Genomic DNA, 24,795 nt, shown 5'->3' with positions numbered 1-24,795 from the left:
TCTCTCTCTCTCTCTCTCTCTCTCTCTCTGTTTTTAATGTAACTTGAGGCCTATGAAACTGGTGGTGAATAAGGACTTTCATGCAACTCTTCCCCTCTCCGTCCTTCGTCCCCTCAACGCTACAAGAAAAATCTACCACATTACGAAATAGAGGAGAGGGGGAAGTCGAGGGGTTACCTGCATGAACGTAACTGGGAGGCCGAGGAGTAACATAACACCATGAGATTGTTTTTGGGGGGTATTTTATGGAGGTAACGACACACGACAAGTAAATCCTCCCCCCTGGTTGTCCCTCACACGAAGAGACAGACAGCCACCACACTTGCCTTTCCCTCGCTCCCTCCCTGGCGGGCCACTCCTCTCTGCCTCTCGCCCTCCCTCCCTGCACACTCGGGAGAAAGAGGGATGATTCGCCTTCAGCTGTTTCTTATCGTATGTAGCTCTTCATTCATTGTCACTGCCTACCCCTTAGTGCAGTGACCACCTTCCCTTGATTGGAGTGAGCACGGCGAGGATTTAAGAGAGTCATAGCATTGAAAGCATAGCATGAGAGAAGCAGGAGACACACGATGCCGAGTGGTGAATTTTACATGGGAGGCCCCAGACCGTTCCCCAACATGCCTTGCACATATTTCCCAGTATCCGTACTGCAGATGCATTCCACAACGTTAAAATAAGAAATAAAAGGACTCTCCCTCGGGTTTGGGGGTGTGGGAGGGAGAATCAGGTGGTTGATGGCAGTGGCAGCGACCCACGTGATGACGTCATGGTCACGTGGTACCAATGGAGAACATGCAGGCGGAGCTCACGGCCTTGTAGAGAGAGTGGAAGGATATTGTGTCTGATCATTCCTACACGACTGGGAGCGTGGATGGAAGCACAAGGTAAGCTATAAGTGACTCCAGTGTTGAGAAGTGGAGTGAGATCAGCCCTGCCCCGCTGTCTTAGGGGAATATCGACAAAAGTGTAGCCGGGCAGTGTGTGTGGCTGTGTGTGTGTATGTGTGTGTCGTTGTTGGTGCGCCGCACGTTGCTCCACGAATCTCCTCCCCCTCTTATCTACCCTGTACATTTGGAGTGTTTCATGAGGACTCTCTTTCGCTTGAAGTCTGCTCTTTCGTTTTCTTAAGTCTATAGCACCCAGTCACCCGCCAGCGAGGAGTTATCACCCAATATATTGAGTCCACCGCACGTATACAGGCAGCAGGAGGCTCTGAGAGACAGGTTACTCCCTATGGAGAGTCAGTTGACGCTCGCCTGAATGAGTGGACGGACGGTACTTATGCTTGTCCCTTCTCCTGCTTCCGTCCCTCCATCCCTTACGGCTGTTAGCTTCGCCTTCTTTCAGCGCGCTAACTGCATGTTCATTTACCTTCACAGGGCGTTGGACTGTAAAAGTTTAGTCGGTGGCCCGTCCTCCGGGGTTGTTACATAGATATACATAGCGTGACTGAGCACGGGTTGATAGGGAGGAAACCACAGGAAAATGGCCGACGTGCCACATAGACTCGGAAGTTGCTTGGATAAGAGTAATGTATGTTTATTTCCAGGTGTCTGCACTAGTCTGCGCGTGCGCCTAGAGACAAAACTACCGATGGGTGAGGAGGCATGGGTTAGATTGCGATATATGTGATGTGAGGGGCGGCCAGGTGAAACTCGCTTTGACTTTAGATCGTACTCGTGACTTGGATGAAGGGGAGATGGGGTTGAGAACTGAGCACCTCGGGTCAAGATGGTGAAATGAGTTAACATATTTGCCATTAGTAGTGTGTGTGTGTGTGTGTGTCCAAGAGTAATCTTGGTGTTTTTGCTTTTTGCTTTTGGAGTAATCCCCCCCCCCCCCACACACACACACTTTCAAGGCAATCGGTTAGTGGTTGAGTATTATCCGACCTTGATGAAGAAGGGATTACCGTAGAAATGGATTGCCTTGGACAAATACGAACAGAAAGGCTTACAACAATGTTACGGTCAAAACGTTTTGTCCATTATTATTGCATCACACAGTTGAAAGAAAGACATAACACGTTCATGTTGCCGCTGACACTCAATCTTGTGAAGAACGGGGAGACTAATGACAGCAAGCACTTGCTGTGATTTACTGAATGGAAGACGAACAACTGCACATACATCCATCGGTTTCTCTCAAGCACCCAAGACCATACAGTGCACAACCAACATTTAAGGCCTCTTGAATGAACTTTGTTGCTCCCTCCCACCTTGCACGGGGCCAGTGATCTTTTTTGTCGAGGGGAACCAACGTGCGAAGAGCATTTTCCAACAGCATTTAAAGAAAGGTTGGCGAAGTCATCACGCAATACTTATCAGGAAACCCACGTGTAAATATGTAGCTGCCACAGGCACGTCTCAGAGTAATTGTGATCTGCCATGTATTTGAAAAAATAGTACCTATTTTAAAAATGTGTACATTTTTTTTCGTCTGTTATCAGTGCGCGTGTCTCAAGCGAGTTTTTTTTCCGTACAAGATTATAACCGCCACTTTCTCAACAATTACAATCTTAAACTGTTGAACTGATCGTGTTCTGTGCATTTATCCGTCGCTGCTTTTCTTTGGTTATTCAGAATTACACTCCATTCAAGATGGCGAACCTTGCCACAGCTATTCCGCGCGGTTTCACTTTTCGAGTTTTCTTAACTAACAGAACCTCATCCAAACCTAACGGATAGTAACCTGTCACCGTCAAAATAGTAACACATCAACGATATGGACGGGAATATCTAACCGCAGAAAGTGACGTCGCTGAAAGGGTGACCCATCGCCGCTTATTTATCCGCTCAGATCTCATAAGCCAGAGACTTCCCACGGAAATTGTTTTAAAGAATGGTGAAAATCACGATAAGATAGATCTGAAAAAGAAAAAAAAATAAGTGCCCGACACCGGAGTGCGACGGCCTTATTTTTACCTTGCTACATTATTGGTGGACAATTACATACACTACATACACTGAATTAAATCATGAGCAGGGGTTTACTGTTTTAATCACATTGTTCAAGGTTGCTGGAAACTCCAGACATATAGACAGACTTTGATGGTCTAATGTCACCGGGTGGAGATTGCTATTATTCATTAGATGTCCGGTTGATGATGATGAGTAGAGCAGAAGCATTAATCATGGCACAACTTGCCACATTTTTTTTATTGTTGTATCCAAGAGATTGTATAATACCTTGTTATGGTAATGCTCTCCACCTCTTTGTAAATTCATAAAGTCTTTGGTAAGCTCTAGGTAAGTAACCTCTACTAGTTACATAATTTGTTTTAGGAATACCTGTCATATTTAAAGAAACAAAAACAGTAAAATGTAGTTGATGAATTTGGGTGATGAGTGGTTTAGTAAGTAGATATTGTGTGGTCTACTTGGCCATTTACACTGAAGTGTATGGCCTACCTGGCCATTTACACTTAAGTGTGTGGCCTAGCTGGCCATTTACACTTACGTGTGTGGCCTAGCTGGCCATTTACACTTTAGTGTGTGGCCTAGCTGGCCATTTACACATAAATGTGTGACCTACCTGGCCATTTACTCTTAAGTGTGTGGCCTAGCTGGCCATTTACACTTAAGTGTTTGGCCTAGCTGGCCATTTACACTTATGTGTGGCCTACCTGGCCCTTTAACTTAAATGTTTGGCCTACCTGGCCATTTACACTTAAGTGTTTGGCCTAGCTGGCCATTTACACTTAAGTGTGGCCTACCTGTCCATTTAACTTAAATGTGTGGCCTACCTGGCCATTTACACTTAAGTGTGACCTTCCTGGCCACTTACATTTAAGTGTGTGGCCTTCCTGTCCATTTACACTTATTTGTGGCCTACCTAGCCATTTACACTTGTATGTGCCTACTCGGCCATTTACACTAAGTGTGCAGTCTAGCTGGCCATTTACACTTTAAGTGTGCAGTATTCATGGCCATTAACACCAACGTCCAGTCTAGTTGGCCATATACATTTCAGCATGTGGTCTAGTGGGCCATTTACACCAGCATGTGGTCTAGCTGGCCATTTACACTTCACCATGCAGTCTAGTTGGCCATTTACATTTCGTGTGGTCTAGCTGGCCATTTACACTTCAGCATGTGGCTATTTACACTAAAGTGTCCAGTCTAGCTGGCCATTTATACTTGACTGTGCAGTGTAGCTGTATTTACACTACTGCAGTTTAGCCAGCCACTTACATTTAAGTGTCCAGTCTAGCTTGCCATTTATACTTGACTGTGCAGTGTAGCTGGCCATTATAATAACACTTGCGTCCTGTCTAGCAATGCCATTTACACTTGACTGTGCAGTGTAGCCAGCCATTTACACTTAAGTGTCCAGTCTAGCTGGCCATTTACACTTGACTGTGCATTGTAGCCAGCCATTTACACTTTAGTATCCAGTCTAGCTTGCCATTTACACTTGACTGTGCACTGTAGCTGGCCCTTAACACTTGCGTCCAGTCTAGCTGGCCATTTACACAACTGTGCAGTGTAGCTGGCCATTTACACTAAAGTGTCCAGTCTAGCTGGCCATTTACACTTGACTGCACTGTAGCTGGCCATTAACACTTGCATCCAGGCTAGCTGGCCATTTACGCTTGACTGTGCAGTGTAGCTGGCCATTTACACTTGCGTCTTGTCAAGCAGGCCATTTACACTTGACTGTGCAGTGTAGCTGGCCATTTACACTTAAGTGTCCAGTCTAGCTGGCAATTTACACTTGACTGCAGTGTAGCCAGCCATTTACACTTAAGTGTCCAGTCTAGCTGGCCATCTACACTTGACTGTGCAGTGTAGCCAGCCATTTACACTTGCATCCAGGCTAGCTGGCCATTTATGCTTGACTGTGCATTGTAGCTGGCCATTTACACTTAAGTGTACAGTCTAGCTGGCAATTTACACTTGACTGTGCAGTGTAGCTGGCCATTAACACTTGCGTCCAGTCTAGCTGTCCATTTACACGACTGTGCAGTGTAGCTGGCCATTTACACTTAAGCGTCCAGTCTAGCTGGCCATTTACACTTGACTGTGCAGTGTTGCTGGCCATTTGGACTTAAGCATCCAGTCTAGCTGGCCATTAACACTTGCGTCCAGTCTAGCTGTCCATTTACACAACTGTGCAGTGTAGCTGGCCATTTACACGTGCATCTTGTCAAGCAGGCCATTTACACTTGACTGTGCAGTGTAGCTGGCCATTTACACTTAAGCGTTCAGTCTAGCTGGCCATTAACTCTTGCATCCAGTCTAGCTGTCCATTTACACGACTGCAGTGTAGCTGGCCATTTACACTTCAGCGTCCAGTCTAGGTGGCCATTTACACGACTGTGCAGTGTAGCTGGCCATTTACACTTAAGCGTCCAGTCTAGCTGGCCATTTACACTTGACTGTGCAGTGTTGCTGGCCATTTGGACTTAAGCGTCCAGTCTAGCTGGCCATTTACTCTTCAGTGTGTGGTCTGCCTCTACTGAAAGTTGAATAATGTTAAATAATGATTCATTATAAATGACGAACACTTAATGATCAAAATAAGTCATTATCTTTAATTATTAGATATTACTATATTACGTGGCTTAGTGATGATAAATATCTACAGATTTATGTGCCAGAAAATGCAATTCCAATACTAGTTTGTATTTAGCTTGTGATCACTGCTGTAGATTTTAACAAAGATGTTTTTTAATATTAAACTGCTATGTGTATTTAATCTTCACAATACACTGGTCACAACAACAGTCTATGGTACTGTTAATTCTGTCTCTTGGTGAAACAGTATAACATATAAACAAATTTGAAGCAAGGAGCAGCAGATGATCCAACCTTTAAGTTGCAAGACTTTGCTGTTTTTGAATGTATGAAAAGTATCTGCACCCACACTTGTAGCCCATAGGTCACGGAGATGCTCTCTCTCTCTCTCTCTCTCTCTCTCTCTCTCTCTCTCTCTCTCTCTCTCTCTCTCTCTCTCTCTCTCTCCCCCCCCCCCTTGATTTATGTAATTGGTACGTGAATGAACTTGGATGAGCATGACACTTCATTATCATGCAACAGATGTTTTTTTGTGTGTGTGTATAGTGCATGTGAAATCTCTTACTCTAGATACTCTTTTAAGATGTTTTCTTTGTTAATTGATAAAGAACAAGAAGTCAAATGATGTATATGGCACACAACTTTCAATTTTTATTTTTTTCAGTATTCATAAATGTTCTCTTGTAGTTCAAATTATTTTGTCTTTTTATTGTGGTGTTAGACATTTAGATTACTAAGTTATTCTTCTATTTTAAAACTTCTTAATTCTCACTATTATTTTTTTTATATTCATTTATTTGTTTGTATTTTGTTTTAAGCCCTTGCATTGCAAAGAACCTTTTTTAGTAGTCATTATAGTTGCATTGTTCATGTTTCAGATTTTGGATGCATTCATCTGGAAGATCTGTATCATGGAGAGTAATGATTCTGATGCTGCTAGTTTGTGTAAACCAAAATCTGGTGACTCTCAATGTAGTATTAGATCAGCTGATGCCACTGAGGATCCTGACTCTGAGCAACTAAATGCCACAGAAAAGTTTTCAGACAGTCTTTTGACAAATGCCCAGAATAATGACACTGCAGATTGTTCAGACAAACAGGCTCATAATGACAGGTCTCATGTTGACAGCAACACAAAATGTGAAGAAAAAGCATCACCTGGAACTGAAATACCCAAATCTATCTTTCATTTGAGTGCTAATATGAAGAAAGATTTATCAATGCTTGCCTATCCCTCAAAAACTCATGCTCGAAAGAAAGCTGTTATTTCCTCTCGGATAACACCAAATTCTAGAATCACTATTGCTGAAGCTTTGGAGAAAGCAGAGGATGCAAGAAAAAGTATGTCCAGTTTGCATAAGTCTTCAAATAAAGTAGATAATCTAGAAGGTAATATCTCCAACTTGCCAAGCCAGGATGATTCCACTGATAAAATTGTGGACACAGCAGATAAAGAATCTCAGGATGTAGTGCAGACCTTAGCACACAGTGCCACTGCCCAAGGCAAAGAAAAAATTAACTTAGATTCGGCAGTGGCTGGTCAGAGTGTTACAGATAGCAGTCCTCCTAATGACGCAGCTGAAGAAGCTGCCCCATGCTCTGAAGGTAGGAAGATGGGTGACCAGAGTCATTCTGCAACATGCTCAATTCACTTACAATTTGTGAACTCTTGTTTTCAGAATTATTAGAAGTGAACAGAACTTTTTAGCAAGATGAAATGAGTAGGGATAGTAGAGCAAAAAGGAATTCATATAAAATATTTCCTGTGTACTCTTGGCTTTGTAGCCCATTTCAATTTGCATTTTCAAAAAAAGTTCTCATGCTAACAAAGTCTGCCTTGCAGTAGTTGCTTCTCCCAATTTTGTGATCCTCTTTTCGGTCATTCGTCCTCTTTTCTGATACTTCAAATCCCACAACTGCATGGTCACTTTTTGCTGTTGGACAATCTATTTTAAGATTTTCTATTATTTCCATCTCCTTACTAAATACCAGGTCTAGTCTTGATGCCTCTCCTTCATTCCTGAATCTTGGTATGTTCCTTAATCCACTTAGTCAGTACATGTTCCATTGCCAGTTGCAGGTGTCCCACGACTCATTTGCTCCCTGTGTCTGCCAATCCTCCCATTCCACCTCCTTGCAGTTGAAATCACCCATTATAATTATTCTCTCACACTCCCTCAACATTCCATCAAGGCAACTCACCGTGTCTTGTATCATTTGTTTATATTCTTGCAACTCCCATGCGCTTGTTCTTGGGGGCACATACCTTACTACATAATGCCTCCTTCCTCCTTCAGCTCCCACAATTTTCACTTTCAACACCTCTGCCAAGCCTTCACCCTCAATCACCTCCTCCACCCTAATGCCTTTTTTTTACCATCAACATCACACCTCCTCCCTGTTTTCTCCCTCTGTCTCTCTTCCATATGTTGTATGCACCTTCTCCAATCCCCGCCACTTCAGTTGGGTCACACAACTTAGTTTCCATCAGCCACACAATGTGTGTGTGTGTAATTCTCCATTGCTAATCACATGCTAGGATGTGATTGCCAACCAACACTCTCACAGAGAGAGCTTTGGAGCTTGTTTAACTGATCTGTGGGTACTGTGGAAACCTTATACTCTATCCCCCATGCTCAGCAGGGATAGTAACCTTTCCTTGTCAGTGGAAAAAATCTTTTTGCATGAGTGAAGCTCAAACCTCAGCCTCTCAGGGCAGAACCTTAGTTCACTGCACCACGGCAGCAGTGTAGGAATGTGTGTGTGCATGTGTTTTAACAAAATTTATTTATTGTTTAATTTCTTTTCTTTTTCTCATTATTTCAATTGATTTTTTTGTTGCTGCAGAATGAGTATGTTACAAAGCACTCATATAATTTTGATATAATATACTATGTGGTATTGATTTTTTTTTTTTTTTTTTTTTTTTTTTTTTTTTTCCAGTTGACTTTTTGTTGTTGCAAATTGAGCATATTGCAGAATATTCATATATGAATTAATAACTAAAAAATGTTTATTTATTTTTTAATACATATTTTTGTTATTTTACCCAGTACTTATTATGAATATTCATGGTATTTTTAGTTCTATTTTCATAATTTTTCATTGTTTAATTTTAATGCCTGAACAACAATAATTTTGAAACTACAGCTTTGATGTATTTTATTTCTGTTGAAAAACTGTTCCCACTCCAGTACTTCTAATGTTTACATTATCATTTTATAGGTTCTTTCCTAAAATAAATATGCCATTACCATTTCATTAAATCACTGAAAAATTCTGTAGGTAAAACAGAGTCAGTGGGAGGTAAGGCCAAGCCTCCCGGCACCTCTCGAGTACAGATGACCCGAAGAATGTTGGCCGTCCTAAAGTTTACCTTCGATCATGAACATTTTCCATCGTCTGTCCACATGGCCCGGCTGGCTAAAATGATGGGATTGCCGTGGGTGAGTCAAGACATTCTTACTATAACAAAACCCCAGAGCTAGAGAGCCTCACTTAAATTTGTTTGTGTTAATGCTGTGTTTCTTTTGGGAACTCCCATTAACCCATCTGCTGCGATTGGCATGGATTTGGCTTTCACTGGTAGCCTGGTAACATACACTCCCAAGTCTTTCTCTGCCTCTGTGGTGGATAGTGGAGTGTTTCCCATATTGTACTGGTATGCTGGATATCCCCTCCCACGGTGCAGGACTTTACATTTTTTTCATTGAATTGTAGCAGCCATTTTTTGTTCCATTCCTGTAGCTTTGTGATGTCTTCTTGTAGGAAATCTGAAATCAAGGGGTTAAGAAGTTGACTATGGTAGAAAGAGTCTCCATATTGATTCTGAGGAATGATATACTTACCATCATGGGAAAGAGTTATTTAATTTTTTTTTTTTTTTCTAAATGTAATTTTTACAGAAATGTTGCACTTTACTAAATAGAAAATTATAAAGTCAACATCCATGAAAACCTGAGCAGTGGTGCATATTACAAATTGAGTAATAATATAGGCGCTTGATAAAAGAAAACTGCAGTATGGCTGTGCATAACATAAGCAAAATGATACACTAGGATGTATGGAGGCTACAAGGGGCCAGATGCCTTACACATGGCAGCTCCTGAGAGTGAATTATACACCAACTTAACTCCCCATCTGTCTAACCTCCATTAAAAACTTTCAGCTGTGTTTGTATCAACTACATATATTATCTACTTGGTTTGTTCTGGTGATCTGCTACCCTGTTCATAAACCAGTCTTTGCCTTTTTCCTTCCTGATCCTTAATTAATCCATTTATACCAGTTGTGTGTTCCTACATCCATTTCCAATATAAATGCTTTGTCTAAATTGCCCTTATTAATCGCTGTGACCCATTCAAAAGCTTAAATTAAATCACATCACAATATGTCCTTTCAAAGAATGTGACAATTTTTTCAGCATGAGTCAGGCTTGAACCTCAACCACCAAGCTGGCAGGACAGAGCCTTACTGTGTTGCACCACAGGAGTAGTGTATTTACCTATTTGTAGTCTACCAGGCTCGAGCTAAGCTCTAATAGTCCCGTCTCCATATCTACATTCATCCAGCCTTTCCTTCATTTGATGGACACTGCTCGCCTCCATCACCTCTTCCCGCAAGCTGTTCCATGTGTTAACACTTCTATGTGGAAAACTATACTTTTTCAAGTCACTCAAATGGGTTCCTTTATTCAGTTTCTTTCCATGTCCTCTCAGCCCCTGCATTCTTGCAGTTGAGGAGAGAACATCTCTATCCACCTCATCAAACTCATTTACCAACTTATACAGTGTGATCAGATCTCCTCTCTCCCTTCTTTGTTTCAGTGTCGTCAAGTCCATCTCCTTCAATCCATCTTCATACGTCATATTTGAGAGTTCTGGGACCATTTTCGTTGCAATTCTCTGTATCCTTTCCAACTTTCTGATATCCTTCTTTTTGTGAGGCAACCATACAATTGCAGCATATTCAAGTTTTGGTCTTTTCAGTGTTGTTATTATTTTCCTCATCATTTCTTTGTCCATAAATTGGAACGATACCCTTATATTTTGCATCCTCCTGTAGGTTTCTCCAAATAGCTTGTTTATGTGCTTTCCTGGGGATAGTGTGTCTTGTATCATTACTCCCAAATCTTTTTTTCACGTACTATCTTTAAGTTTTCTTCTCCCATCCTGTATGTTTTCCTCAGTTTTTTTTTTACTTTTCCCCATTTCCATAACATGGCATTTGTTTGCATTAAATTCCATCTCCCATAACTGGCTCCATCTATAAACTCCTATCCAGGTCTTTTTGCAGCTCTTCACAGTTTACTTTGCATCGTCTGCAAAAAGGCTCATATAACTTTTTATACCCTTCGTCATATCATTTATATATATATATATATATATATATATATATATATATATATATATATATATATATATATATATATATATATATATATATATATATATATATATATATATATATATATATATATATATATATATATATATATATATATATATATATATATATATATATATATATATGCCAGAACTGAGCCTTGAGGAACTCCAGTCTCTCCTCTCCTCTAATCTGATTTCTCCTCCCTAATCACCGTCTCCATTTCTCTTCCCGTTAAGTAATCCTTCATCCACTTGATAACCCTTCCGCCCATTCCTCCCCACTGCTGTAGTTTCTAGATTAACCTTTTGTGCGGAACCTTGTCAAAAGCTTTTTTCAAATCGAGATATACACAATCATCCCATCCTTCTCTCTTGCACCACATCTATTGCTCTTGAGTAGAAACATAGTAAGTTGGTGACACACGATTTTCCTTTTCTAAATCCAAACTGTCCCTTATTTATCATGTTTTCCTTTTCTAAATGTTCGACCCATTGTTTTTTTTTATTATACTTTCACAAATCTTGTACGTTACACTTGTCAAAGAGACTGGTCTATAATTTAGTGGTTCAGTTTTATCTCCACTTTTATAAATTGGTACAATGTTCGCTCTCTTCCATTCTAAGGGCACTTTTCCTGTATTTATAGAGCATATTACTATGTCATAAAGTGGCTCCAATTATTCATTTCTACACTCTTTTAGCACTTGACCCGAGATGTCATCCGGTCCCATAGCGTTCCTTCCATCAAAGGTTTTCATCACCTGTATCAGTTCCCCTTTCTCAACCTTTACAAGATTTACTTTCCCTTCATTGCAATTTTCGAGACCTCAGTCAAAGTCAGTTTCTTCCGTAAACACCTTATGAAAATTTTTATTTAATATTTCTGCAATTTCTTTGTCCTTTTTGAAGAATACTTTTTTTTCTTTTAGCCTTTCCACTCCTTCATTTCTTTTTAACTTCCCGTTTACGAATTTATAAAACATTTTTGGTTCTTCTTTACATTTAAAAACTATTCTTCTTTCAAATTTAGCTTCCTTCTCTCCTTATTTTCACATATTCATTTCTTGCTTTTTTTATATTTGTCCCTGTTGTTCTTATTTGGTCTTTTCTTTAAATTCCTCCATGCCTTATTTCTATTTTTTTCTTGCTGCTTCACACCTCATCCAAACCATGTTTTTGCTCCTTTAATTTTTTATGTGTAATATGGAACATATATCTCTATTCCTCTGTTGTAAATATTCATAAAAAAAAGTCATATTTCTCTTGAATATTAGTACTCTTCATATCAGTCCAGTCTACCCCACTGAAGAAAGTCTTGAGTCCAACGTAATCTGCTTTAGCATAGTTTTTCCTTTTTCCTTATAAGCCTCATCTTGATATTCACATCCTTCCAAAGTTTTCATCTCCAATAGTACATGGGCACTCATGACTGACTTCTTTATCTAACTCCACGTTTTTTGTGAAAAATAGGTCGTCTTGATGGTTCATCATCCCCTCTCAGCCTTGTTTCTCCTTGCACCCACTGCTACCACTGTTACCAACTTCAATAGTTTACTTCCCGAAGTATTTTCACCACCCTCCATTGCATAATCTTCCCATTTCACCTCTTTGCAATTGAAATCTACTGTTACAGTAATATTATCTTTTCATTATTTCTTACTTCGTCTGTCAGTGCCCGTATTGTATCTTCCAGCACAGCGTTATATCTTACTTCATTCCAACTTTTGGTTTTAGGGGGGACATAGGCTGTTATTATGCTATTCTTCTCTCCACCTTTTACCAGTATCTGCACAGCCATCACCTCCGCACTGTCATTTCCATATCTCACCAGTCACTTTCAAGTTATGTTTCGTCATTATCATCACTCCTCTTCCCTTTCCTTCTTTCTTATCTTTTCTCCAAATGTTGTACTTTCTCTTTCCCTCCAGCACAAGTTCCATTTCTTTTACAAGTTTTGTTTCAAATCATCATCATTGTTTAACGTCCATTTATTCCCCATGGTGGGGTTGGACGGGATATGAGCCTCCTCCACTGTTGCTGGTTCATAGCCATTTCTTCCGTGATGTTCAGCATCCTCATATCTTCCTCCACCACCCCTCTCCATGTCTTCCTTTGTCTTCAACTATACATATAATATCTGGATCACTCTCCCTTAAGTAATCAGTTAGTTCAGTTTTCTTTGATACAAGACCATCTTTGTTTGTGTACGCAATCTTTAAACCTTTCTTCCCTTCTCCCTTTCGTTCCCCTCTTTCTATCAACACCTTACACCCTCTCTTTGCCTCCTGTCCACCACTTCATCAGTTTTTCATTCTTCATTCTCCTTATTTTTTTTTTTTTTTTTTTTTTTTTTTTTTTTTTTTCCCTCATTTTTTCATCCTCTGACATATTTCTATTTGCATGTATTCATCAGAGTTGTTTAGTTTCCATGACCTATTTAGTATGGTTTCTGTTGCCATTTAGGACCTTAGTTTTATCTTTAATGGCCTGTTTTTTTCCTTCCTCGTATCTTCCCAATCTAATTATTTCATCTACTTTTTCCTCAGACTTCTCCTCCTCTTCAGTATTCATATTTCTCAATATACTTTTAACCTTATTCCTCTCGTAACTTTTCCTCTGGGTCTTTTTTTTATTTTTATTTTTTTATTTATTTTTTTTTATTTTTACATCAAACACTATGACTCATTTTTTCTTTTCTTCCATGTCCCTCACCATTGTTTCTCTATTTTTAGTACATTTACAACTTCTTTTTCTATGTCTTGCCTCTGTTCCTGCTGCTACTTTTCTAGAATTTCCCTAAAGCTCGTTTTTTCCTTATCTTTTTCACTTCTCTCCTTCAATTCATCATTGTCCACATGCTTAATCTATTCCTCTACCCTCACACCCACATTCTGCTGATATTTCCTATCTTCTCTGCTACCTCCCTTTTTATCATTTCTTTCATCTTTTTCTCCATTTCTTCGTTTGTCACCATCACACTCCTCTCTTTCCATTTTCATAATTTGTATCATGGTCTTTTTTTAGTTTTTGCATCTTCAGTTGCACTATTTCTTTGTGGCTTTCCAGCTGTTCCTTAGTCAATTTAATTATTTCTTCCCTCAAGGTCTCCACCATTTTCTTTTTCTCTTCGTCTATTCTCCTTGCCTCTTCATCTCTCTATTTAACCTCAGCCAGAGCCTGAATCACTTCCCCAAACTCCTCTCTCATCTTTCTCATTTCTATTACTATTCTGTCACAATCCTGCTCCACTTTGTTTATTCTTTTCCACTGTATTGGTTCCATTATTGATTTTGGCGTGAGGCCCTTAAAACACTCATTGGTGTCCTCTCCCAGTTGGGCAGGAGACTCTACCAGTGGGTCCGCCATGTTGTATTTTTGTTTACTTTCAACCTCCTTCCTCTCCTCCTCCCCGTTTTACCTTTCACTTCTCACTCTCTCATAATCTTCTCTATTCCTGAACTACTAGGAGACGGGACCCAAATGACTTAGCTGTTACTCGGGCTCTTTTGACTGACAAATAGATTTCTGTCCTCTGTTTCATTTCCCACGTCCACTCAGTGCGGCGGTCGGCGGCGGTGTGTGTGTGTAATTCACCTCTTGGTCTGCTGCGGGCCTCTCTTGAGACAGCCAGCCATTCCCCAACGGAAGAGCACAGAGCTCGTAGTACCAATCTTTGGGTAGGGCTGAGACCACTCACACACAACACACTGTGACAACGAGGTCACAACTCCTTGCCTGATGTCGCGTACCTATTCGCTGCTAGGTGTACAGGGGCTACACGTGAAAGATAAACCCAACTTATCTTCACCTGGCCGGGGAATCGAACCCCAGTCCTTCTGGTTGTGAGCCAGACGCTCTACCCCTGAGCTACCGGGTTGGTGTGTGTGTGTGTGTGTGTGTGTAATAATAATAATAATAATAATAATCGGTTTATTAAGAGATAGCAGCTGTTAAGCTGAAAATATACACGTTACAAATACAATATTGAAGTACAATAAAAAGGGGAAAAGTACAATATGAAAGAGGTAACGGGGGCCTGTGGTAAACACTGGGAAAGTTGTAATGAAAATGTTTAGGGCGGGAGGGGGAGGAGGGGCGGTGGTGGAATGCAGTGCGTTTGTGCGGTAGTCTTCTGGGTGGCGGGTCAGGTGTTAAGCCCCAGGTCAGCAAGGGTCAGGTCGCGGCTGATGGGGGGCGGGGTGCAGGTAGAGGCGGTTTCGACCATCACTCAGTTTATGGGCTTAGCGTAAATCTTCTAATCTGCATCCAGCCGGCGAGACAAGAAGGGAAGAGGATGACAAGCGAGAGAGTAGACGTGGGAACGTCTGTCGTCATGCACCTGGTCTGCACTGCCTTTTATGATGAGGGGAGTGCTGATTGCCTCACCCATGACTCCACCTGAGTGATGGGCCTCAACACTGCACTGCACCTGAACCGACTTAACCCAGCCAGATGATGGTCGGGCTGGTGTACCTAGGAGGACCTGGGGGGTCGGCCGGATGGTATGGCCATGGCGGCGTCACACTGGCCATTACCTCTTCAGTGTCTTAACGGCACCACAGACGCACTGCACTCACTGTCTGTCACCGCGACGAGGCTTGATGGCACATAAGTTTCTTACGGAGTTGGGATTTTGATGAAATGGGAGAGGGGGATGTAGGGGAGGGGGGGGACAACAGGCTGGCCCCTGGCTGCTCCTTTCGGAGCGCCGCGGCCCACGTCTGACCTCGGTCAGATCTGGGCCTAGTGTGTGATCTAAGACTTACTACCTGTACTCTTTGAGGAAGTATGGTGAGTACTCCTATCTTAAACTGAACCTCCACTTTACACAGTACTTCATATTAATATTAACATTACCGGGACCACTATATGTATGTTTGACCTTGACGTGTCTGTGTTGCTCTCATCATTGTTCATATTGGCTCAGTATGACTTTGTCCTCCGTGTCACTATCACACATAGCACTGAGCCACATATTCACGCTCACTTTGAATTTCTTAGCCCCACACACTGCAACTTTATTTATTCCACCATCACATACATGTACGTTGGTATGAACTGCCGCTGATGATGCAATGTGTGTGAGCGTGGCGTGCCCAGGGCAGAGCGCACCACGATAATAGCCCTGGTGGTCACATCTGGTCATTGAGGTGTAAGTGGACAGCCCTCTCCTCCTGTTCCCCTGTAGAGGGTGGTGAGCCCTCCCACATCATCTTCCATATGGATACTTGACATCCTTGCTTATCTTGGCCTCCACAAGGCACATGATGTCAAGCTCTTTCCTTAATAAGTTGTTTATCTGCAGCTTCTTGAGATTAGAATGTCTGGATTAACAGATTCCACTCGCTGAACTGATGAGTTAATGTGAGCCGTGAATAGTGTTTGAAATAGTTTTGTTTTCCTGAGTGTAATCTTGTTACCGAGTCGTGAAAAGATGGGGAAAATGCCGTCCGTGCAATTGACAATTCACAGTGTTTGCCTTGATCTCATAAATGACATTTTTAGTGCTGTCTCCATCATTGCATTCAGCTCAAGTACCATTATTCTTTCATTGGATTTTATTTTATCAAACTTCAATTTCACATTCCCAGCGAGTGAGTACAATTTATTTTTCTACTCTTAGGTACTTTTTTTTTTTTTTTTTTTTTTTTTTTATTATTATTATTATTATTATTATTATTATTATTATTATTATTATTATTATTTTTAATACAACAAAAGAGAGCAACAAAAACAGTGTATAAACAAAAGCCCACTACTTGCCACTCCTAACAACAGAAAATAATAGAGTGGTCAAAAGAGAAGTCAATTTCGGGTGGAGAGGTGTCTTGATACACTCTTCTTGAAAGAGGTCAAGTCATAGGCAGGAGGAAATACAGACGAAGGAAGGCTGTTCCAGAGTTTACCAGTGTAAGGGATGAAGGAGTGAAGATGCTGGTTAACTCTTGCATAAGGGGTTTGGATAGTATAGGGATGAGCAAGAGTAGAAAGTTGTGTGCAGTGGGGCCACGGGAGTGGGGGAGGCATGCAGTTAGCAAGTTCAGAAGAGCAGTCAGCATGAAAATGTCGATAGAAGATAGAGAGAGAGGCAACATGGTAGTGGAATTTAAGAGGTAGAAGACTATCAGTAGGAGGAGGAGAGCTGATGAGACGAAGAGCCTTAGGCTCCACTCTGTCCAGAAGAGCTGTGTGAGTGGAGCCCCCCCACACGTGAGATGCACACTCCATACAAGGGCGTACAAGGCCCCTGTAAATGGATATCAACTGTGCGGGAGAGAAGAACTGGCGGAGACAGTACAGAACACCCAACCTCGAGGAACCTGATTTAGTGAGAGAGGAGATGTGAAGTTTCCAGTTGAGATTTTGAGCTAAGGATAGACCGAGGATATTTAGTGTTGAAGAAGGTGACAGCTGAGTGTTATCGAAGAATAGGAGATAGGTGTTTGAAAGATTATGTTGAGTTGATTGGTGGAGAAATTCAGTTTTTGAGGCATTTAAGGACACAAGGTTCTTTTTACCCTAATCAGAAATAATAGCAAGGTCTGAGGTTAAGTGTTCTGCAGCCTCCAGTCTTGAGTCATGGAATTCCTGTTGAGAGGGTCTTTTGTTGAAAGAAGTTGAATAATGCAGAGTGCATTCGTCAGCGTATGAGTGGATAGGACAGTTTGTTATGGAAAGAAGATCATTGATGAATAACAGGAAGAGAATGGGTGATAGGACAGAGCCCTGTGGACCACCACTGTTGATATGTTTAGAACAAGAACAGTGACCGTCTACCACCGCAGATATTGAACGGCCGGAAATGAAGCTGAAGATAAAGGAACAGAGGGAAGGATAGAAACCTTTAGAGTTCAGTTTAGAAAGCAAAGACTTGTGCCAGACTCTTTCAAATGCTTTCAATATGTGTAGCGCAGCTGGGAATGTTTCACCGAAACGGCTAAGAGAGGATGACCAAGAATCAGTTAAGAGAGCAAGAAGATCGCCAGTAGAACGCCCCTTGCAGAACCCATACTGGCGATCAGATAGAAGGTCAGAAGTGGAAAGGTGCTTTTGAATCTTCCGGTTAACCCTTTCCATCTGTGACGCCGACATCGGCGTCACAGATGGAAAGAGTCAAGAGGAAATGGAAGAGGATTAATCCTTTTCTAAACCTCTCAATCCTCCTCTAAATTCCTCTTAATCCTCTTCCATTTCCTCTTAAGAGGTTTAGAAGAGGATTAAGAGGTTTAGAAGAGTACTAATGGTGACACCGATGTCGGCGTCGCCGGAATGAAGGGGTTAAGGATTGATTCAAAGCTGTAGATAGACAGGAAAGTAAAGCTTTAGGGCGGTAGTTTGAAGGATTGGAGCAGTTACACTTTTTAGGCATAGGCTGTACGAAGGTGTACTTCCAGCAGGAAGGTGAGGTAGATGTTGATAGGCAGAGGGGAAAGAGTTTGACCAGACAATAGGAGGCACTCCATCAGGTCCATAATTACTGATCCCAGTGATACTGAGTTTTTTGTATACTACTATTATTTTTTCATTATCTTATATATGTATATTCTGTGCAATTGAAAACTCCTATTTCCATTTCCTCAGTCACAAGTTCGAAATTGGTTCACTGATCGACGCGTGGAGAATAAGAAAGCTGGAATATACCCAAGAGACAAACCACTCCTACACTGCACTTACTGTGCTGTTACCCTGGAGACAGAAGCAGACCAGAAGGGCCACCTGTTCTCTACACAGCATGTCAGAACAATCCTTGGAGAAGAGTATTGTGGTGGTAAGTAAAATTTTGTATTGCACATTTAACCCATCCCCTGTGATTGGCACAGATTTGGCCCTCACTGGTAGCCTGGTAACACATACTCCCAGGTCTTTCTCTGCCTCTGTGGTGGATAGTGGATTGTTTCCCATGTGGTATTGGCATAGCTGGGCGTTATCGCGATACTTTATCGCTGATAACAAAATCAGGTTATCCGCCATCCACTACTTATTTAAATATATATCGGTATCTTCGTTACTTTTGTAACCAAACTAGCGATAATCGATACTTTTTTCCGCCTCTCCAAAAAAAAAAAAAAAAAAAGTTTCCTCCCTACTGTGCATGCGTGGCCCGGGCGCCCGGTGTTGTATGAAAAAACTTCGGGGTATGAAATATCTTTGGTGAAGAGATTCCATACTTAGATTATCAACATTAAATTAATAGGGTTTTTTTTATGTTAGACTCAAAAATCAATATATCAAGGAGTAAGATCACTTAACTTTGCCCCAAAAATGATTATTCACTGCCTCAAATTTGATATTCCTTATTCGTTTGTGAGCATGCCATGGTATTGAAGGCACCCGGTGTTGTGTTATTTGGTGTCCCATTGTCAAAACCTGGCACTTTTATTTACAAACACTGGTCTCTCATGAACTGCGCATGTTCAGACCAGTAAGCGTAGCCCTGTACAGTCTCACAAAGCTTTTTAACACATGAAGAGTTGCTGGAAGGCTGAATCAGACATACACTACCACCATCTTCGCCTTTTCTTGAACGACACTCTGTACATATAAATACAACTCGTTCAGAGTTTCGTTCTAGAAACAGCGTGGATGGTGGTAGTGGTACTGTATGTCTGATTCAGCCTCTTCCAGCAACTCTTAATTACAGTTAAAAAGCTTTGTGAGAGTGTACAGGTCTACGCTTGCTGGTCTGAGCATGCGCAGTTCACGAGAGACCAATGTTTGTAAACAAAAGCGCCATCTTTTTACAGTGGGGACGCCAAATAACACAGCACCAGTTCTGGCGTTACTAATATTACCGTTCATATGTACGTGTCAACGTGTGGTTTTCAGGTTTTATAAGTTTTCTAAAATACAGATAATGAAAATTTGAATTCTATGTGTTTTTTTTTTATTTGAAATATCAATATAGTATCGTTTTCGCCTATCGGACTTATCGCTAGCTAGTATCGGAATTGCGGATCTATATCGGCTATCGGTTATCGGTTATTGCCCATATTTGTGTTTCCAGTTAACGAATATCGGTTATCACCGATAAGGTTTTTCACTATCAGTTATCGGGAATAAGGTTTTCTGTTATCGTGCCCAGCTATGGGTATTGGTATGCTAGATATCCTCTCCCAAGGTGCATGACTTTACATTTTTCTTCATTGAATTGTAGCACCCATATTTTGTTCCATTCCTGTAGCTTGGTGATGTCTTCTTGTAGGAAATTCACAGTCAAGGGGTTAAGAAAGCTCTGAATCAACTGACTCCATTTCCTTTTCAGGGGCTGAGTCCATATCTCTGAAAGCCCCTCAGTGTCACCTTGTTTTCTGAAAGCACTCCAGCCCAGGACTTAAGGAGAGCGTCCGCTGTGGATCTGAAAAAATAATCGATAAAATTGAAAAAAATTCACATGTCGTCGTTCACGCCTTGGCTAGCTTGTGGCTGAATCCCCCCTCCCCTGCCCTCTTCCACTCATCACCCACGTCACTATAAAACAATTGCCTGCGCCATGACGGGCTGGGGTCAACTGCCATCCAGGCCCCTCAAGAAAGCCTATATAAAAAATAATAATAAAAAAAGCTATATTCATACACAGATGCATATATATTCATGTTTCAGCATAGAAAGTGGCCTAAAAGAATATTCGTATGACATCTTGAGGCAAACTAGCATCTGCGATGGCCTTGGAGGCAGCACACATACATCAGTCACCCTGGAGAAGCCAGAGATAAGTTTCGCACTTCAGCTCGCGACCAGGATTTCCAAGAAAAGGACACCATCAGACACACGAAGTTCTTCAAAACAAAGAAAAAATTGGAACTCAGTAAAGAATACCAACCGGGAAGGCATCTAGGATTAAAGGGCGAACTCTTCAAGTCCCCTGCAGATTTGAACTCCTTATTAGAAAACAGGATTAGTTTCAGTTTTTCTGTAATAACTTCACCGCTATTTGGCCGATTTTAAAAAACAATACATCATTGGAAAGAGGAGTTAAAGCACAAGTTTTTCATCCAGTTTTCTTTTCAATTAAGGGACAATTGTTGGAAAACAATTAAAATCGTTAGATAAGGTAAAGGTAAAGTTGGGGGCATACGCTGTAGCAGTGCGTGGCCTCGGTGCTCATCTCCGTAACATTGGCCCTTGAGCCTGTGGTGGGAGGGAGCCCATAACCCCGGGACACAGGGCCATTGTGACATCCAGGTTACCACAGTTTACCTTCCCCAGGTTTCCCCAGGTACCCATTTATTGACCAGCCTGAGAGGGAGGAAGAACAACTAGGTAAGCTGCACGCAGACTGCCCGGCCGGGATTCGAACCTGGGCCCGCGGAGTAGAAGCCAGGCACGCTGACCACTAGACCACGGAGGCGTATAGCAAAATGATGAATCTTTTGGATTCTATTTAAGTTTCTTTGGTATTTTTTTTCATCAGCGTAGGTCAGTAGATGAGAGAGAAACTGAGAATTGAGTTTTTTTAAATTGAATTTTATTTTTTCCTGCTATTATGTATCAACTTATAGATCTGAAAGTAAGCGTTTATTACTTCACCATAAGCATACATTTCACATGAATATAATCAGGATCATACGCTAATAATTAAAGAAGTGGCGGACGCTCCTCTTGAGTCTTTATCTTTTATTCTCTTGAGGGACAGCTCATGGTGGTGATGATGGGTCCACTGCCAAAGGCCTTTCCCAACATTCTTCTCCCTGCCTGGTGTTAGTGGACTCATTCCTGCTCTTGCAGATGCACTAATTTCATCTCCATCTGGTCCTCTGTCTCTACTGACTTCTACAATTACTGGGTTGCCACATTATTACCTTGGTTGTCCATCTCTTATTAGTTTTACACATGAATCAACCTGCACTAGTCCATTTCTTATTCTCAATAGTCTTAAGAATATCTTCAACATTTGTCTGTTCTCTAATTTGTGATGCTATTGATAGAGTGATAAAGACAACAAAACTAAATAGCTATGGGATAGAGGGTAGAGTTTAGAGGTGGATTAAGGTGTGGCTCAGTGACAAGAGGAAATGAGTTCATGTAAATGGGGATAAATCAGATCAGGTTCAAGATATCAGGTATGTCCCACAGTGGATCAAGGGTGATTTAGATTAAGTATATTGACAAAAAAATTGATGTAAGAACACACAGGCAACTGGTATAAGTAGGATCAATTATTCAGGCAAATGCAGTAGTAATAATAATAGTAATGCAGTACAGGAAATTCTCACATTTGGTGACAAACTGGTGCCAGAGAAAGCTCACCAAATTTAAAGCACTATTTCTAGTAAAGTGTGTGGTTGAAACAAGTAGTGATATGCAAGAGTCACCTCCACTCAGTACTGTCGCTCTCACCCCACTGTGTTCTGCTAACCTGTCTACTCCCTCCACCCTCACTCTTCTCTCCTCTCCTGTGGGCTATACAGGCAGGAGTAAAAGGTGGCATGCAACTCATTATAACTTACAGGAAGACTTGATCCCAACTGTTTTAAACGTTTCATCAGCCGGCATGATGTCACCAACATGACATTACGAGGCTACTCGACCGACGTGACATTAAACAAATTGACACTATTGTTTTAGATTTTGACAAAGTCCTGCATAAAAGACTGACATTAAAATTGAAATACTACGGTATTTCAGGACCTATTCTTCACTGGATCACTACATTTCTTACTAACAGGACTCAACACGTTCTTCTTGACGGATCTTCCTCTGACACTGTCCCTGTTTCTTCAGGTGTCCCACAAGGCACCATTCTAGGCCCCCTTCTTTTCCTCCTGTACATTAACGATCTTTCACTCTCAACACCTAACTCTTCCACTAGACTATTTGCCGACGATGGTTTGCTGTTTAGAGCAGTAAAGACTACTGTCGACTGCAGACTACTACAAAAAGACTTGGACGCCCTCGAGCGGTGAGAGCACACCCGGCAGATGCAGTTCCGACCAGACAAATGTAAATTGTTAAGATTTACCAGAACTAACAACCCCATCCATCACACTTACACTCTCCATAATTTCGACCCAGAATCAGTCCACACACACAAGTATCTTGGTGTCCACCTCTCCACTAACCTAAAGTTCAACACTCACATAGACCACATCAGTGCCACAGCCAACCGAACACTGGGGTTCCTGAGGAGGAATTAACATAACTGCACACCTGACATTAAACTTAATCCTGTTACTGAGTGTTCTACCCTCCTCTCATTCTGCCACAACCTTACTGATAGCACTCATATTAAAGCTCTTTATTCAATTATGCATTTCTGACATATCCTCGCACTCTTGCTTTTCTATAAAATGGAAAATGGAATATTTAAGCCAGGACCTGATAATATATTTGTCCTAAACTACTTAACCCTTTCCATCCGTGACGCAGACGTCGGCGTCACAGTATGGAAAGGGTCAAGAGGAAATGGAAGAGGATTAATCCTCTTCTAAACCTCTCAATCCTCCTCTAAATTCCTCTTAATCCTCTTCCATTTCCTCTTAAGAGGTTTAGAAGAGGACTAACGGTGACGCCGTCTGCGTCACCGGAGTGAAGGGGTTAAGGAATAGAAAACAGAGATACATGACACACTTGTGAGACCAACACTGGAATACTGCTCTATGGTATGGGATCCTTACACACACACAGAAACATTGATAGGTTAGAACAAATCAACACTAAGGTGGCTAGGTTCATTACCAACAATTACACTCGAACGCCTGGAATCACAACATGGATCAAACAACAGATAAACGTGGAACCTCTTCACATACGCAGACAAGCACACAGACTTACACTTATGTACAAGATCACAAACACTCACATTGACCATTGACATTGACCCACACACATACTTACACAACGCAAACAGTCAGTGTACTCGTAACACACGCATCCATAAATACCAAACATATCACACTAACACTGATGCATACAAGCACTCATACTTTCCACATACCATAAGTGACTGGAACAGCCTCCCTCAACAGATTTTAGACCAGTACAATAGACTCATTCAGAAAACAAATGCACAATCACTTGTCACCACAACACACCAACACTAACAACAACACTTGATTCACTTCCCTCCCCTGCACACTCGGTTCCCCCGTCCCCCCAACAGCCAACACAAGTATGCGTGTTATGCACCTGAAAGGTGCCCTGTGCATTATCATCCAGATCCAAATCCAGATGGCAGCTGAGTAGCTCAGAACTAGGAGTCATGACATATGATAGATTGATAACCTTTTGGTGGGGAAATACTCTGAAAATTATTGGAGCACATTTCCAAGGGAGAGAACATTCATCAAGTGCAAGAATACAGTCATCAAATAACATCAGTGTTGAGAATTATGGGAGCAATTGATGATGGTCACCAAATCTGAGGACACTTAATGGGAGGTGATAGAGAGTAGTAGTAATTGCACTAGTAGTAAATTTAGTAATAGATGTAGTAGTCATAGTAAGTATTGCTACTATACTACTACTACTTCTACCACAACTATTATTACTGCTAATACTACTGCTGCTGCCTATCCCCCTCTGCTGTGTTAGGGCAAGGATAGTAAGCCTCACTCACTCATTATAGTGTAAGAGTACTGTGCCTTTATGTGTGGTGGTGGTGGGGGGTGTATATCTCAATTAATAGTTCAGAATCAAGGGCAACTTGAGGTTACATTTTCAAGAACGGATCATCAAGCAAAAAGTCATTGAGGGAAAGTTAATTTTACACCCAGCGTTGTTTTTTGGATTGTGTTCATTTTATTACTTGTGTTTTGTTTGATTTCAAAATCCTTCACATGTATTAAATGAATGGCTGACCAGTTTCCATGTTTTTCCCTCTCCTCTTGCATGTTAATGGAAGCATAGCAAACCATACTTACCATTATACAATATACAAAGAATTGGTGAAT

At 41.3% G+C, this 24,795-nt stretch overlaps 1 protein-coding gene across 7 annotated transcripts in view; it reads left to right on the top strand.

Annotated features, from left to right (window-relative positions):
• Positions 1 to 24,795, top strand: part of LOC126995426 (zinc finger homeobox protein 3-like) — a 36,055-nt gene that overhangs the window by 5,110 nt on the left and 6,150 nt on the right. For 2 of the 7 annotated variants that reach the window (XM_050854952.1, XM_050854950.1), the window contains exons 1-4: positions 726 to 884; positions 6,398 to 7,124; positions 8,805 to 8,965; positions 18,488 to 18,674. In XM_050854952.1, coding sequence (XP_050710909.1) covers positions 6,431 to 7,124; positions 8,805 to 8,965; positions 18,488 to 18,674 — 1,042 coding nt within the window. In that variant the 5' untranslated portion in view covers positions 726 to 884; positions 6,398 to 6,430. Of the gene's footprint in view, positions 1 to 377; positions 885 to 6,397; positions 7,125 to 8,804; positions 8,966 to 15,591; positions 16,059 to 18,487; positions 18,675 to 22,715; positions 24,786 to 24,795 lie in introns of those variants that run through there. The other 5 variants (XM_050854956.1, XM_050854951.1, XM_050854953.1 and 2 more) reach the window with 5 other exon arrangements.

Source organism: Eriocheir sinensis, chromosome 8 (genome assembly GCF_024679095.1).
Source record: "Eriocheir sinensis breed Jianghai 21 chromosome 8, ASM2467909v1, whole genome shotgun sequence".
Classification (NCBI taxonomy): domain Eukaryota; kingdom Metazoa; phylum Arthropoda; class Malacostraca; order Decapoda; family Varunidae; genus Eriocheir; species Eriocheir sinensis.
Note: the sequence above shows the minus strand (reverse complement) of the source record. Positions and strands in the feature narration are given on the sequence as shown.